Source organism: Equus asinus, chromosome 10 (assembly GCF_041296235.1).
Source record: "Equus asinus isolate D_3611 breed Donkey chromosome 10, EquAss-T2T_v2, whole genome shotgun sequence".
In the NCBI taxonomy this organism is placed as follows: Eukaryota; Metazoa; Chordata; class Mammalia; order Perissodactyla; family Equidae; genus Equus; species Equus asinus.
In genome coordinates this window covers 34850671-34868938 of record NC_091799.1, presented here as the reverse complement: position 1 = coordinate 34868938, position 18268 = coordinate 34850671, and the positions used below count along the sequence as shown (strand labels likewise).

Genomic DNA, 18268 nt, shown 5'->3' with positions numbered 1-18268 from the left:
CAGAACAAATTTTCATACAAGGACTGCAAACAACTCACTTCCATCCTTGGCCAGGCCCTTAGACTGATCAACCAGGAGGATGGTGAAGACAGAGTGTAACTTGATTTTAGTGGCCTCTAAAAGGTCTCATGATATCCTCAGGTATTAGGGAAACGCTGAAGAGCCTTGACACCCAAAATGAGGTCATCAATGGACCAGGGTCACTGGGCAGCTTGTTAGACACGCAGAATCTCAGACCTCAGCCCAGATCCACTGAAAACCTCACTTGAACAATGTAGCCAGGCAATTCCTACACATGCTAAAATCTGAGGAGTGATGGGCTAAACTGTAGGACAATTTGGTAGATTTGTGAACCACCAGAATAGTCATAAAGTGAGCACTAATGACACGCTTGGCATCAATCTCCAGGGAAGTCTCCAGAAGACCTTTCCTGCTGAGTATTTTTATATTTAGAGCATAGGAGTTAGGAGTACTCACGGACTTTGGAGTCAGACAGATCTAGGACTGAATTTTAGTTCTTCCATTAATTAGTTGTATAGCCTTGACATGTTCCTTAATCTCTCTAAAATGAGGATGACAACTCCTATAACTCTCAAGGGTGGGTGAGGAGTAAATGAGAACGTTGTGAGAATTAGAGCCCATACCCCACATACGGCAGAAATACGATCTGTTCCATTAAGCACACAGCTCATCACATACAATCTTGTACTGATCTAGCCATGCATGTGTATAACCTGTCCCTTTGTATGTCTGCGTGTACAATAAGTCTATCATAACCTTCTGAAGGCAGGATCATATCTCCTTATTCTTTTATATTATCTGAAGTGCTTATCACTCACTCTCTTGCCCAATAAATAATGAACACAAGCACACGGTGTCTGATGTTTAATCTAGATGCCAAAAGGTCAGCTTACCCTGAATGGCTGGACCCCAAGCAAAGAGATAATACCAACTCAAATGCAGATCAACAATTGTTTCATCTCTGGGAACGTTGACCGGGCGTTTAAATCTGCAGGTGACCCGATTGTTCTCAAAAACTCCTTCTTCATCTCTGGCAGGATTTCTCTGAATCTCTTTTGCCCACTGGCCTACATTATAGAAGTGCTGTATGCGGACCCTGCCATTGTCATCGTGGACGCAGGCCATGACATCGTCACCACCCTAACATGAAAAATGATGAAGAAAAATGTCAAAGGTGCGTCTTCTGCAAACTTTTCTGCTACAAAGAAATTTCACTCAGAAACATACATTCCATTACCTCTGTAATTTGAAATCCCACCCAAAGAATTATTTTAAATGCCATTAAAAAGTTATTTAATATTTAAATATATATTTAATATATAAATTAAATATTTTAATTATTTAAAATGCCATATTTTAAATGCTACTTTAACCAAATGATCAAAGTTAGCGTCACAATAGCTGACATCAAGCGTCTCCTGATGTGATGTTCAGAGAAGACTATGCCAGCAGCCACCTAGAATTCCTGCCAAAAACACAACAACAAACCTAATCATAAGGAAACAATCAGACAAACCCAAATTGAAGGTCATTCTACAAAAAAACTGGCCTGTAATCTTCAAAAGGGTCAATGTCATGTAAGAGGAAAAAAAAAAGAAAAAGGCTAAGCAACTATTTCAAAATAAGGAAGACTGTAGACACCTGACAACTAATGGTGCTCCTAGACAGAATCCTGGGTCATAGAATAAAAATCTCTATAAAAGACAGTATTTGGACAACTGGCAACATTTGAAAATGGACAGTATATTTGCTAATACTATTGTATCTATGTTAAATTTCCTGACTTTAATAAATTGTATAAGGACAGAGAATGTCCTTGATTTTAAGACACACCCACTTAAACATTTAGTGTCAAAGGGTCCTGATATCTTTCATTTAATCTCCAAGGTTTCCAGAATATAATAAAAATAGTAATAAGTAATAGCACTCAGAGTAGTAGTGTCAGCAGCAGCAGCAACAGTGGTAGAGAGAGAAAGCAAGTGTGGCAAAACGTTAGTGTTTGTGAAAAAGTTCTGGAACTAGATGGTGGTGATGGTTGCACACTGTGAATGCAATTGATGCCACAAAATTATACACTTTAAAATGGTTAAAATGGTAAACTTTTTTTTTTTGAAGATTTTATTTTTTCCTTTTTCTCCCCAAAGCCCCCCGGTACATAGATGTATATTCTTCGTTGTGGGTCTTTCTAGTTGTGCATGTGGGACGCTGCCTCAGCGTGGTTTGATGAGCAGTGCCATGTCCGCGCCCAGGATTCGAACCAACGAAACACTGGGCCACCTGCAGCGGAGCGCGCGAACTTAACCACTCGGCCACGGGGCCAGCCCCTAAAATGGTAAACTTTATGTTGCATACATTTTGCCACAATAAAAAGAGTTCTTTGGTGAATCTAGGTGAAACACATATACAGGAGTTCACTGTGCTATCCTTACACCTTGTCTGCAGGTTTAAAATTTTTTCAAAACAAGTCAAAAAAGTTAAAGGCGTTCATCAGTAGCAAATGTACCACTCTCTATGAGATGCTGATAATGGGGGAGGCTATGTGTGTGTGGGGTTAGGGGATGTATGGAAATTTTCTGTATTTTCTACTCAATTTTGCTGTGAACCTAAAACTGCTCTAAAAAATAAAGCCTAATTAAAAACAACAACAACAATGCATCATTTCAAAAAAAGTTAAAGGCTATTTAAAAGGGGTTCCATTTGCTTTCCCTATGCATCAGGTTCTGAAAAAATTTTAATCTGTACTTCTTCTGGAAATAATAGGAGCAGAAAAGAGAGACCTATATTTTGACGGCCTTTCGATAGGAAAATGTCAAACCAAATTTGGACGCTCCTCACTCAACCTCTCTCCTCTGAGCCCCTCATCTTCACAGCTGCATGAGGGATGCAAATGCATTCCAGGGAAGGAAATGGGCAACTGCATTGCAAGCCAGCTTCTGGGATGCTACACACCTGCAGTTTCTCCTCCTGGCCCTACAGTTGGAGGTAAGTGACGCAGATTCACACCCATGCAGTCTTACCAGCTGGACCCATCTTCTTGCTGCCTGGACTGGGAATTCGTGAAAGCTCACTCTTCTGGTGACCTCTCCACGAACTAAGCCACTGGAGCTTTGGCTGCTTAGCTCGATCCCCCAGTCTCTTCTTACTACTCACCCACAACCCAAGTCCAACCCACTAGTGAAGTCTGTTAGTGTTACCTTCAAAACATATCCGAAGTCTGAGCACTTCTCCCCACTCCTACTGCTGTAACCTTGCTCTGAGCTGCCCTCCTCTTATTGCAAGAGCCTCAAAACAGGCCAGGTGAAGAGAAGAAGGGTGCTCTAGACAGAGCAGCAGTATGTGCAAAGGTACGGAGGCCTGAGAAAGTCTGGCTGTTTGGGAAGCATCCTGGCACAGTGAAGTGGCAAATGATGGGGCTACAGAGAAAAGAGGAAAGAATGCAGCAGAAGCACAGAGAGAAGCAGAAGTAAGAGATGGCCAGCTGCCTGGGTTCCTGATGCCGCGCTTGTTCTTGGTCACGGTCCCTTCTAAAGTCTAGATGTGTTCGTGCTCCGGTGTACTGTGGAAGACTGAATCGTTGGACCCATCCACACCTTCACAGAGCCCCTTAGGTGGTGGTGGTGGTGGGGTGTACTTCCCTGCCTCTTCGTTCTGAGCTTGTCTGGCTTACTGACTTTGGGCAATGGAATGGAATGTTAGCAGGGGGAATGTGAGCAGAGGTTTGAAATAAGCTTAGATGGCTCTTGTACTTCTGCCTCTGCCATGAAAAGAACATGCCTTGGTAGCTGCTGGTTCCAGAATGATTACAGAAAACCTGAATCCAACCCATGGACTGGAGCCAAGCCCAGCTGAGCCTCAGCCAAGCCACACATGTGAGTGAGAAATGAACGCCTACTGCCATAAGCCATGGAGTTTTAGAGGCTCTTCTTGCAGCATCACTGTGGAAACAACTACTGAATATAGGGACCACGAGACACTTGGTTTTCTCATAACCAACCCTTCCTTCTCCATTGAAGCTAGCTGGAATTTTTTTTTTTTAACCTGCAATCAGAGAGCCATAACTAACATAATTGTTATACTGCTTTGATCCATATCTTTGCATTGTTTTGAAAAAGAAGATCAAACGCCAGAAATTCACTTCTCACATTTAAAAGCGGCATGGTAGCTTAGGGAAACATACCCACGCCCATTCTCTAAACTCTAAAACAGCACAGCGAATTAAAGAGAAAAATCAGCTTCTCGCATGATTTGCGTCTTACCATTTTCTTGTCGGAAGAGAATCCGACTGCTACCCAGCCATCGGTGTCTGCGCTCAGCTCAAATTCCACATCGGCCCCTATCATCCGGTAGCTAAGGAAGTAGTCACAGGTCTCTGCATTACAGCCTGGTTTGCCATATCTACAGGACATATCAAGACAGACATTATTGCTTCTTCAGCTACTTATTCAACATACTTTAAGAGAGCATCTCTGTATCGGGCAGGACAATAAGCAATATTATTAAAATAAATGAGATCTTTGCTACCTGGGATCTCAAGACCACGGTTGCACTCAGGAGAGACCCTGGAGATGATCTGCTCCTGTTTACACATGAACTGAGGTCCAGAGCTGAGAAGGCGCTGGCAGAGTGAGTCCGTAGCTGCAAGAGGATTTGAATCCGGGCCTCGGCTCCCAGCCAGTGTTCTCTATATTACATACAAGTTTCTCAAATATCAGTTATTACTGAATTATTTCTGAATCCCTTTTGGCAGCAAAAAATTCTCTGAGTTATAATTTAAATTGTTTTTGTTAATTACATGTATGCCAATTCTTTTTACTGACAAATTTTCATACAAGTAAACTCACAAAAATTTACAAATTAAAGATAAATTAAACTACAAAACCAGGAACATTTAACTTCACAGCTCATGTGATGGATGATATTGTTTTACTGAAAGTAAATTTGTTTACCTGCATGTGCTGTGACTATACCATACAAGGTCTTTTGATTGAGCGTGTTCTTAGACTAAACATGACTCCACTCTCCTCCACTTTTATCCACTTGAACTGCTGCAAAACCCTGATACATACAATGCACCAAATGAATACCTCATCTGGTATTCACTGAACATGAATGCATCATTTACTTATAAAATTCGCCTTTGTTCTACTACTTGGGGCCAATGCAATTACAAATTCAGACACTAAAGTACAGAGCAGTATAAGGTGGTTATCCAGATAATCAGATTACGCATACATCAATCTTTTTAAGGAGCATCATTGAAATGAAAACACAAATTTAAATTTTCTTACAAAGGACTTGCGGATCCTTTAAGAATCGGCAAGCTCTAGTTTGAGGAAGACTGTTTTACATCATTTTCAGAATGACAGAACATTCTAGCAACAGGTGAGACAATCTAAGGTCAGATGGAAGGTACCTGAAAGAACAAGACACAAGGCTGCTAAGTATTGACTGAGGCGGGAGGCAAGGAATGAGCTGCTATGCTGGTAGATACCCTGAGCAGCCAAGAATAAACATGGAATTGGGGTCAAAAAGTTGAAAAAGTTGAAAAGGAGTAAAGAAAGCTAGAAGAGGAGTGACTGGGCCAGAAAACAAGACACCCTGAGTCAACAGGCTACTAAAATTCCTTCCTTTCTCAAAAACATCCCCAATCACCAGAATTATACACTGCTGGCCATCTTCCTCAATAATAGTATTATTAGATTTTTAAAAAATTCCTTAGAAATACCCTTGTAATCCAAAGAAAACTCAAAACCCCTGTATTCATTTTTTTCTCAGACCTTGAGCACTGAATCAAAAAAAAAAAACCCTCAGAACTTTCAGCGCAGTGACCATCCAAGTCTTTACTCAAGGACAATTTGTTTCAGGAAATAAAGGATTCAAAGATAAGGAGGCTTTCCCAACAGAGCAGAGCTGTCTAGAGGGGAGGCTCACTGTCTACACAACTGTTTTCTAGCTCCAGCCCATCAAGTCTTGATAGAATAGTGCTCATAATCATGCAGGGGCTCCCTACACCTGAGCTAACAAGCTAGCTACCATAATCAATGCTTAATGTCTACGTAGTTAGTATCACACAGATATCCATAAGTCACGACTATTTACTTGAAAAGGAATTGGGTCTTAGACATGTCCATCACGGCCTGTCCCGCCCACAGCCCCTGCTAAATAAGCACAGACGCAGTCTGTGTCACGTGATTCATCTTTATATGGCCCGCTGGTTAGGAGTAGGCACCTGGGCCAATGGCGGTCAGTCATAAATGAAGAACCAGGGAAGAATGTTCCGGTGCCAAGGGGCGTGCTAGAGCTTAAGGCCTTTAAGTCTGAACACTGGGGCAGCTATTACAAACAAGTCATCTCTCTGCTGAAGTCATGAAGGGGTACAGACCCCTGATTAGAATGAACTGCATGCAATTTAAATGCTACCTTGAGAAGTAATCAATGACTTCACCTTAACGTTATCCAACCCGCAGATCTACCAACCTAAAGCATCCTTTTGTTTTTCCACAGTCATCCACTTTGATTCTGGCAAACGGATCCACAGGAGGAGCAGTAGGGAAAGGGTAACCTAGGCGGGGAAAATAAATAATGGTTAGAAAACCCAGCAACAACGTTTCCTATGAGAAATTTTTCTTTTTACTATGTTGACCATTCTTTATCACACACGTGAGAAATTTTTCTTTTTACTGTGTTGACCACTTTCTATCACACACATCTAGAAATGTTCAGAAAAGGGCTCGTTTCAGCCTAACCACCCTCTTCATGAGGGGAGGGTGCAGGGTACACACCTTTGAACCCAGTTTTACAAGGTAACTGAGAATATGTGACTTTTTCCTCATTTTACAGACAAGGAACCTGAGGCACTGAGAGGTGGCCTCGTTTCACATAATCACTGGCTCATCACTGTCCCCTGGGAGTCTTAAAATCACAGTTTTAATGCAATATGCATGCTCTAAGAGAAAAGAATTAACAACAGAACATTTATATATTTGATAGTAGAGGTTTTCCATATCTATACACAACAATAGGACTTTTTCATTTCCCTGAACTTCCACTTTTCATGAAGCTGTATAGAACATTTTCATATCTCACTAAATTCTTTAAACACATCGTTTCTAACGGCTGTGTATGTTTCTTGTAAGATTAGTTAACATCATAATGCATTAAACCGTACACTGAAGGGTAAGACTGCATTACGCTTCCAGTTTGTGACAGAAATACTTTTCTCTTAGGCTTACACCATGCACACAGGAACCACGTGTGATTCATCTTGTATTCTCTGCCCAGCATAGTGCTTGGCACTGGACACTGAATAAATGATCATCAAATGAATAAATAAAATCACCCATAGATATAAGACAATGTCAATATCAACTTTAAAAATTATTAGTTTTTCTTTTCTCATTATTTTGAAGTCTTTTCTTTGTGATTTGCAATGTTTTTTAAATGAGGTCCTGTTTACTTTGTTCCATTAGATTATATTAAAAAAAAAAAGCCACCAGGCCACGCTTTCCTGGCACACATCTGTGCACTCTGGACTATTCACATCTCCTGCCTTAGATCTTGATCATATGCTAAAATACAGTCCTATCTTTTCACCACCTTTTAAGTAATTGGGCCAAATGCATTACTTTTTCGAGTTTTTTGCTAAGTCCTAAATCCACATTGGTACTGTAGATTGAGTCCTGCCTTGGATGAGTTGATTTTCTCTTAATATTTATTGAACAACTGCTCAATGCTGCAAACTATATAAAGCATCTTCATATATGTTCTTCCTCATTTCTCATCACAATGCTGAGGCCCTTTTTGCTCAGAATATTTATCCAGGAATGACTGACTACGTTATAAGATTCTACAGATGACTGAAAAAGATAATCTTTTGTAATTCAGCCTCCCCATCTTCTTTCATTATCCTTACTGCTTCCTCGAATCTAGAATAATACATGGGCATACAGCAGATTTCCAACTCAATAAATACCAGTTATTATTACTGTTGGATTATTACTATTAAATTTTGTAAACTGGACTGAGAACTAATAACCATTGGATAAGATCGTCTCTAGAGGAAAAATGGGTTTCCAAGCTCCAAGTAAGAGAAAGTTTGGAACAAAGCTCACTTATAAGGTACCAAACCAGTTTATTAATGTTGGCAAATGGGTTACTTCTCAGGGCTTTTCTAGCACGATTTCCTACTACCTTATATGCTTCTAAAACTTCAAATGAGAACTTGTGCTGTCAAACGCATTTGGGCATCCATTTAAAAATAATACATTTTTCTCTTGTTTTGTAAGATGTTGTTTAATAAAGAATTTGATTGATTTTTGTCCCTGGTTCCTGGGAGTCAAGACTCTAAATCTTTGGAATTTCCCAATAGAACTGTCTTTGTTATTCATAAGCTCCTCGGGATCACACCTGAGTTTATACTAAGAGATAAGATGGCTCAGGATGGGGGCTGATCACTAGAAAGACCAACCATTTGTTTAGAGGTTTGGGGCTCTGAGCTAGCCTCACCTCCAGGAAGGGGGTGGAGGGCTGGAAATTGAGTTCAGTTAAATCAATCGTGCCTATGTAATGAAACCCCAAGAAGAACTCTGGACACTGAAGCCCAGTGCAGCGTCCCGGTTGGTGAACACACTGATAACACTGGGGAGAGTGACACACCCTGATCCCATGAGGAGAGGGCATGAAACTCTGCCTTCCGGAGCCCTCCGGACCTCGCCCTATTGTGTGTCTCTATTGGCTGTATCCTTTATAATAAGACTGTAAGTGTAGCACTTTCTTGACTTCTGTGAGACACTCTAGTGAATTACAGAACCTGAGGGGGTTGTGGGTAGCCCCTGGATTTGGAGCCAGTTGGTCTGAAGTGAGGGCAGTCTTGCTGTGGACCATGCCCTTTAACTTGCGGGGTCTGTGCTAACTCCAGGTCATTAGTGCCAGAAAGGAATTTCAGTATACTAGTTGGGATGGGCATCAGAATATAAGCAGAGCAATATGACAATTTTCCCCCTGAATTTAAATGATCTATTTGGCATAAAATAAGTTTGGACCACGTGCCAGTATTGGAGCTCTTGTCTCTCAGCTATAACCCAGCCTTCTATAGCCAGCTCCATGATGGGCTGAATACACTGCAAACCACATTTCTCCTTTGCGAGTTGGCTAGGTTCCACCCAAGGAAACATTGGAGGGAGGTTGGGAGGCGGGAGGAGGGAAAGAAGACCATTCCTTCCTGTTTGATTGCTGTCCAATAAGCAAGTCCTCAGCAACTCTATCTTTGCAGTGGCAGCTGGTTCAAGTTTCTAGCTTTTTTCTAGACTCCCAGAAACAGCCTCATCACTCACTCAAAGGAACCAGCAGCAGCTGGCCAGAGGGCCCTTATTCTCAGAGGATGGGCTGTGGGGGGTTTCTTGTCTGAGCTTCTAGGTTCTCACAACCTCAAGCCCTTCTTTTTGCTCCCCCAATCCCAGGGGCGGTGGCTGCCTCTCGCAATTACTTTGTGCTCCCTTTTTGCTGCTCCAGTCCCCAACACCTACTTAGACAGCTCCCTGGGCTGATCACCCTGTTAAAAAAAAAACCTTAAATGGGGCCAGCCCAGTGGTGTCGTGATTAAGTTCTGCTTAATCACAAGATCTACTTCGGTGGCCCAGGGTTCACAGGTTCAGATCCCAGGTGCAGACCTACACACCGCTCATCAAGCCATGCCGAGGTGGCATCCCACATACAATATATAGGAAGACTGGCACAGATGGTAGCTCAAGGACAATCTTTCTTAAGCAAAAAGAGGAAGATTGGCAACAGATGTTAGCTCAGCACCAATCTTCCTCACCAAAAAAAAAGTTTAAAAAACAATTTCTGTCTTTCTGACTGGACCTTGATGGATACAGACTAAATGGATTAATTCTTAAATATTGATACAATGTATTTATAAAGACTGGTTTATTAGCAGTTATCATTTTGAAGAGAATAATGATATTTAATAGGATCTGTGTTATATGTACAATTGTACATTTTATTGGAAAATTATTGATTGTAGAAAATTTTAAGTACCCCAGGTGTATAGAATTAAATTGATCATAATTCTTGGTTTATGGGACTTTCACATCAGTCTATGCAAAGCTCATTTATATTTTTCCCTGATTCATCCCTAACTCCATTTTCCTCCCCATCATTTTAGATACTTGGTCTAGCGTATTTCATGTAAATTCTTCTGAAAAGGAAGGAGGTTTTAACAAAAATGAGCACACTGACACATACATCTTAGAAAAGCAGTATTTTACCATGATAAACTGAAAGGACACATTAGTAATAATGGATATCAGACAACATGGGGTTGTGGGGTAAGCTTCTCATCTCCACTAGCTCCTCATGGAGCATGGAACTTTGTCTGTCCAGGGCAAGGTCCTGCCTTGTTGCAAAAAGCTTCCATATTCCCAAGAACACCATCCTGAAACTCTTGCATGATTATCTTATATGATAATCATCAAAAGTGCCTTCAGGGGCTGGCCTGGTGGCGCAGTGGTTAAGTTCGCACATTCTGCTTCGCTGGCCGGTTCAGATTCTGGGTGCGGACATGGTACTGCTTGGCAAGCCATGCTGTGGTAGGTGTCCCACATATAAAGTAGAGGAAAATGGGCATGGATGTTAGCTCGGGCCCAGTCTTCCTTGGCAAAAAGAGGACGATGGGCAGCAGATGTTAGCTCAGGGCTAATCTTCCTCAAAAAAAAGTGCCTTCAGCAGAACCTGGATCCAAAGTTAGGTTCCAGGCACAACTTCTCACTATATCAACAGTGCTGCCTTGCCACGCTGTTCACAGCTGCACTGCACTGGCCATTCCACAGCCACACACAAGATCTGGAAGCTCCTGAGCAGAGCAGACAGCGAGGGCCCACCCAACTTACCACCCCCATCCATGTTATTTTCATAGGTGTGTGCTCTTGAAAAACATATTGTTTGTGTATGTTTTTAATCTGCATAAATGACACTGTGCAGTAAATCTCCTTCTGTTTATTATTTTCCTTTGGAAATCTATCCATAAATGTAAATGTGAGACCTCTTATTACTACTGAGTGAATAGTATTCCATGATGTGCATGCAACCACATTTCCTACAATATCCTCCCAGGTTTAGACACTTAAATTGCCTCCAATGTCTGCGTTCTCAAATAATGAAGAGCTGAACATCCTTACATATGTTTCTCGTAGATGTATGCAAGAGGTTTTTGTTTTAATAAACCCCAGAGAGCAATGGCTGGGTCACATCTTTAATTCCTCAAAGCTCGATGAGATTAGCATTCAGAACAACACACCAGTTTAAAATCCATCAGTGTTGTCGGAGGGTCCTTGTTTCCCCACACCCTCTCCTGTACTGATATCTGACATTCTAATTGTTTTCATTTGGATTTCCCTAAGTACTAGCGGGGTAAACATCTCTTCCTATCTGTATTGATCCCCGGGTTTCCTTTCGATTGCTCCTTTTATTACTTGGTTCTCAGTCTTTTTCACGGGAGTTTGTGTATATTCCAGATATAAATTCGCTCTTGGTTTTAAAGATTTTTTTTTTTTCCTTTTTCTCCCCAAAGCCCCCCGGTACATAGTTGTATATTCTTCGTTGTGGGTCCTTCTAGTTGTGGCATGTGGGACGCTGCCTCAGCGTGGTCTGATGAGCAGTGTCATGTCCGCACCCAGGATTCGAACCAACGAAACACTGGGCCGCCCCAGCGGAGCGAGCGAACTTAACCACTCGGCCATGGGGCCAGCCCCGCTCTTGGTTTTAGATGTTGCAAATTTGTTCCCCTATTCTGCCACCAATCTTACTTTTTTCTATGATGCTCTTTCTTGGACCAAAATCTTTAAATTTGATGTAGTCAAGGATATAATTTTTCTTCTTTTGGTTCGTGATTCTAGAGTCTTGTCTAAGAGATTACCCTCTATTCCGAGGACATGAAGATATTTCTTTACATGTTTGTTTATTAACTTTGTAGTACTACCTTTCATATTTAGATCTAAACCACTTGGAATTGATTTTTTACATGGTGTGAAGAAATCAGTTTTATTTTTCTTCATACACTAAATCAATTTTTCCCAACAACATTGACTAAATAATTCATTTTTTCCTTACTGATCTATGAAGACACCTCAATAATTTACTAGTTCTCATATAAACATAGGTCTATTTATGGATTTTCTGTTTTGTGCTTTGATTTATCTGACTGTTCCTGAGCCACGACCATACTATTTTAATTACTAGGTTTTGCAACCCATATCTTAATATCTATCAGCAATTCATCAAACTTGATTTTTCCATGTAAAGTATAGATCCTAATTTGTCAAGTTCTCTCCAAAAATGCTGCTGGGCTCTTGTCTGGAACTGCATTAAATCTATGGATGAATTGGGAGAGAACAGACATGTTTATAAGACCAAGTTTTTCCTTCCAAGATCATGGTATATCTCTCACTTACTCTTATCTTTTATATCCTTAATAGTTTAAAATTTTTCTCTACACAAAACCAGTGCCTTCTTTGTTAGGTAAATCCAGATACTATACATTTTTGATGCTACTTTAAACTATATCTTGCTTTCTTTTACATTCTATAGCTTATTGTTGCCAGAGCAGAAAAGAGCTTTTGGGGGCTGCCCCATGACCAGGGGTTAAGTTTGCGCACTCCACTTCAGGAGCTCAGGGTTTCACCAGTTCACTCCTGGGCGCGGACTCAGCACCACTCCTCAGGCCATGCTGAGGTGGCGACCCACATGCCACAACTAGAAGGACCTACAACTAGAATATACAACTATGTACTGGGGGGCTTTGGAGAGAAGAAGAAAAAGAAGATTGGCAAGAGATGATAGCTCAGGGCCAATCTTTACAAAAAAAAAGAGGAAGAAAGAAAAGAGCTTTTGGTTTACATATGCTGATCTCGTTTATGGCAACCTTACCACCTTCTCCTGATTATATCTGTTTATTGGTTCTTTTCGGTTTTCTACGCAAATACTCATATCAAGAGATAAAAACACACGTTCACACAAAAACTTGTACACAGATGTTCATGGTAGCATTATTCATAACAGCCAAAAATGGGAATAACCCAAATGTCCATCAACCGATGAGTGAATTAACAAAACATGGCATATCCATATTTGGATTATTATTCAGCCACAAAAAAGAATAAAGTACTGATACCTGCTACAACATAGATGAACCTCAAAATCATTTTGCTAACTGAAAGAAAAGAGTCACAAAAGACCACATGTTGTATGATCCCATTTATATGAATTGTCCAGAATGGGCAAACGCTGAGACAAAGATCAGCGGTTGCCTGGGGCTGGGGGATGGGGAAACGGGGAGAGGGGACTGCAGGGTAACAGCTAAAGGGTATAGGATCTGTTTTAGGAGAATAAAAATGTTCTAAAATTGATTGTGGTGATAGTCGCACACCCCTGTGAATATACTAAAAACCAATGAATTGTATACTTTAAATGGGTGAGTTGTATGGTATACGAATTATATCTTAATAAAGCTGGTGCAAAAAAAGAAAAACAATAGACGTCTTGCATACCACTCCCTTGCTCCACTTAACCCAGTTCTGAATTCACATGTCGTGCATCTGTTTGATGGAATCAAAACCATATTCAGGATTCAAGGTAGCACTCCAATCTCTGTGGGACGGGCAGGCACACCAGAGGCTGGGACAGACGCTGAGGGAGCCATCCACCACCCCTGCCCAATTTCCCCTTCTTTATTCTGTATTTATTTTATTTGCACCTTCACCCTTTCCCTTGATTAGTCTTGCCAGAAATTTGTGTAAGACACTTCCAAAGAGCCAGCTTTTGGTCTGGGGAATCATCCACAGTTGTGTGTTTTCCATCGCATTTATTCCTATCCAGACCTGTACTATCTTCTCCTTTTTTGTTTCCATTCTGAGTGGAATGCTTCGCTCATTTGTTTTCCCTCTTTTTTACTTTCTGATAAACGTATAAATACCCCTCTAAGCTCTCAGCAAGACACGGCCAGCTTCTGCTTCTGCTCTTAGCCTTGTCCATTCCTCCAGTTTTCATAATGTTTTGTTTTGTTTGACTTGTTCTTTTCCCTCCGCTTTCCATTTTGGTGCTATTTTTTCTCTTTTTCTCTAAAATAAAAACTTGGCTTGAGACTAAATATATTGGTTTGGGGGCCAAAAAATGTTTTTTTTTTCTCCCTCCTTGTCTTTCCTTCTTCTCACATGTGCTCTGAAAACCCTTCCAATTCTGTTCTGTTCTGGAGAATGATTAAAGCCGTTTTTTCTCCCTTCAGATATTCCTGTAACACAAGACGTACTTATTTTCTTGGCTGACATTCTGGCTTCTCAAGATCGTTTTGCGGTCTCCATTCTCATCTAATTCACGGACATTATCTGTTCCTTTTTGCAATCTCTTGAGCCTGTTTTGCCATACTCCACCGAGTGGTTAATGGCTTCTGCTTTGCTATTTATTGCTCCTAATTAACTGCTTGGATCGCAGCCCTCAGGTATTAATTTAGTACTTGATTCCTTGAAGTTTTGGTCTGGGGTTTAGCCAGAAATCATCGGCTCAAATCTCTGAGAACTAGCTCATCCGCCCCTTTCTCTTTCTGGACCGCCCGAATCATTTCTGCTCATCAGAATCACAGAATGCAGTAAAAGCGTCAGGCGACTTGGTAAAATGGAAAGCTCCACACACATGCGCGTGCCCGTTTAGCAAAGCTTGCACCGTGGCCCTCCCCCGCTGAGGAATCTGCAGTTCCCACCTGCCTACTCCATCAGCTCCAAACCCCTCTTCTCAGTTCGCCCATAAAAATACCCCATTCCACCTGGCCCACTGCATTCCTAGTGCACGTCCACAGGGACCCTCCACCCCAGGCGGGCTGGACACCTTGCACCATCTTATTCATAAAGTCAGTCAACCAATCCACACAGTCCTCTGCCACCTCCTGGCTGTGTGGCTTTAGCTAATTCAATTCTCTGTGGGTCAGTTTCCTTAACTCTAAAGAGTAGCATCTAAGCCAGAAGGTTGCTGGAAGGATTACAGTTCATATGAATAAGGTGCTTAGAACAGTGCCTGGTACACAGTAAGCGCTTATTAAAAGTTAGCTCCAATTAGTGTCATTACCGGGCTAGACCCACGGAGGATACATAGATAAATTAGATGTAGATTATTTATCTTTAAAGAACTTCCAGATGGGGAGGGTGATGAGTTATGTATCCACACACAATACGTGATAGATGTAGAGAGAATACAGGCAGATGAAGGAACTTCTGCCCTTCTCTCTCCTGTCCTTTCCCAAATAGGGAAAATTGCGCGATGGTGAGACACCCATTGACTGGGCCATGCTTTACAAGTGGTCAAATCACTATGCCTTATAGACAAGCAAGCAGGAATGGTGTTTCCTCTTTTCCTTGCAAGGCCGGATACGGCCCCAAGGGCACGTCAGTGACCACCATGTGTGTGGCTGGCTGCTAAGACTCAGGGTCTGTGGATCCTGGCGGCAGGAAGCAGAACGCTCCACTTGGAACTTAACCCTAAGCCAACAACACCCAACTAGGTTTTTCCAGAGAACCCTCAGAATAGGACATTTGCCCATAATCATGTGGTAATCAGTCTTACATTCTACTATTGTTCTGACTGGAGACATTCTGGGTTGAGAACCTCACAGGGAAAAGGTCTGAGTGGTTAGGATTCAGACACTAAGACCCTATCCAAACTCTTGATGGTAGAGAGCAAAAAGGGTCATGGCAAGGTTAGACAGTGTGCTGTGACAGAATATTCTTGCCCAGCAGCAGAGGACGGGAGAAGGAGAAAATCAGGGAAGGCTCCCTGAAAGAGGTGGCATTTGAGCTGGGACTGAAAGGCTGAGCAGTATAGGCTAAGACAGTGGGAACTCCCAAAAATTCTGAAAACTAGCATCATTAAGCAAAAACACAATTTAAATTTAAAAAATGAACACCTTAGGGGGTGATTAGAGACACCAAATCAGCCAGTGTCCAGCCTATGGCTTCAGGGATTGTGGGCTTTCTGGACACTGGAGAAACGGTCTCTGGACAGGGTGGGGAATGGTCAGTGGGGTTTCCCACAGTTTCAGCGAATTCTCCATCCCCACCCCCATATTTCTATTTCCCTTTTTCTGATTTCATACCACTAGGCACCTTTTTGTGAGAAATTCAGTTTGCTGGCTCCCTTCTACCAGAAGAAGGGAGTACCCTGCATAGAGGAAACAAGAAGCCCAACCACTAGAAAAAGACAACCCAGCTTGTACCAACAGAAAGAAAGAAGAGCTGAAAGGAACTATTTCCACCTCTTCACTTGCTCCTTCCTTCAAAATCATTCAGGCTCCCTCCGTCCTTCTCCGCCGAATTCATCCCAAGAAAACCCACCCATTACCTCTCATGTCCTCAGTCCACCAACTGTCTGAGTCTTCACGCTATGGGGCCTCACCACGGGGCGGTTCAATACTTCCTGACACCCTCTTCTCCTCCGCCTTCTGAGTGGGAGACCCTTCTGGGACATTGCCTGCTTCTGCTTCTTCCTCCCTGGCAGGATCCTTTTAAGGCAGCGTCACTGGTTATTTCTAAGGAACTTGGCCAAGTCTCCATTGAGGACCCACAGAGCTAAAGCCCAGGCCCTGGGTGATCCAGCAGAGGCGCTGCCCCTGAGACGCTCACCCCACAAACACCCCCACTAGCACCCACCAGATGCACCAGGGTCGGCATTTGAAGACAAGTGAACGGTCCCAGAGAAGAGGAAAAGGATGGACAGGGAAGGCTCAGAGGGAGGGAAGAGGAGGAGTGAGAGGTGGTTGTAAAAGGAAGGTGGGCGAGAGAGAAAATTCCAGATGAAGGAGTTGCAGCTTCATCCAGGGAGCAGGTTGGAACCATCACAGATTTCTGAGGGTGCGAGCCGGGCTTCAGGCTGTATGTGAAGAGCCGGTGAGAGTGGTGAGCAGACAAACTAGGGATCTGTACACACATCGCATGTCCTGCTGCCCCCGTGGGGTCACCTCTCCTAAACGGCCCCCTCTTCTGTCTCATCAAAGTCTTTCATCCTTCCCACCACCTCTATAGAGTCTCCCTATGGCTTCTGCCCACCCGATGTCCATGTTCATGAAACTGTCTGGACTGAGCAACTAACTTCATTCTCTCTGTGCATCCAGACAGACATACAGAACCTGCCCTTCTTCTCCAACTGTTAGGTCCATGTGCCCAGCGAGAACATGGGCTCTCATGTGCCACGTCTGAGTCACCTGGCCATGTGCTAGGCTGACTATGAACAGAATAAACACATATTAGACGCTTTCAGAAGCAGACAGGCTTTGGGATATTTATTCTTTTCCAGAGTGACAGATTCTACTTCTGCTTGTTGTCCTCTCACTCCCCAATCTCTCCTTCTCCCCAGCCGCAGGGCCACTCAGCTAGAAGACTACATTTCCCAGCCTCCCTTGCAGCTAGGTCATGTAATTCTGTTCTTGCCAAAGAAACGTGAGCAGCAGTGATCTGTACAACAAGCCTAAAAGGTGCTTGTCTGGAACTTCCTCTCTTTGTCCTTTTCTCAAGCTTGAACAAGGACAAGCAAGCAACCAGCTTCCACAGAGATGAGGACAAAGCCTTAGGGGATGGTGGAGCAATAAGACGGAAGGAACCTCATCCCCTAAATGACCCTGTGGAACAAAGCTGTCCTACCAGCCCAGACCAGCCAGACTCATGTGGGAGAAAAATAAACCATCTTATTTAAGCACTATATGCTGGGGTTTCTGTTTCAGCAGTTAAGCCTCTACCCAACTAACATATTTCCCCAAATCCATTCTCTCCTTTTTCCTTTACACAATAATTCCAATTTTTGAATTAGGCAGACTACTTCTCAGCTAAAAGGCTACATTTTCCAGCATCCTTTGGACCTATGTGTGACCACGTGACTAGGTCGTGGCTAATGAAGTGTAAGTGGAACTGTTATATAGAACTTCTGAGTAATCTCCATATAAAGTAGTCCGCGACCTTCTTCCCACTTCTTTCCCACTGTTTGGAAAGTAAATGTAATGGCTGGAGATCATGCAGCCATTTTGGAGCACAAAGTTACATGCTAAGAATTGTGAAGAAGGAGAAGACCAGGATCCAGTGTCTCTGATGACCAGTTCTGGCCTACCTTCTTCTACATTTCTTTACATGACAGAGAAATTTCTATCTTACTTAAGCTATTAATGTTTGGTTGTCATAGGCAGCTAAACTTAATCCTAAATTCAGGTACACTCAGCATC

General features: G+C 42.4%; 1 protein-coding gene across 1 annotated transcript in view; it reads right to left on the bottom strand.

The window, feature by feature from the left end:
• Positions 1-18268, bottom strand: part of FRRS1L (ferric chelate reductase 1 like) — a 29134-nt gene that overhangs the window by 9742 nt on the left and 1124 nt on the right. Inside the window, exons 2-4 of the mRNA XM_044779085.2 lie at positions 6499-6583; positions 4278-4416; positions 915-1161 (exon numbers count right to left, since the gene is read on the bottom strand). Of these exons, the coding sequence (XP_044635020.2) occupies positions 915-1161; positions 4278-4416; positions 6499-6583 (471 nt within the window). The remainder of the gene's footprint in view (positions 1-914; positions 1162-4277; positions 4417-6498; positions 6584-18268) is intronic.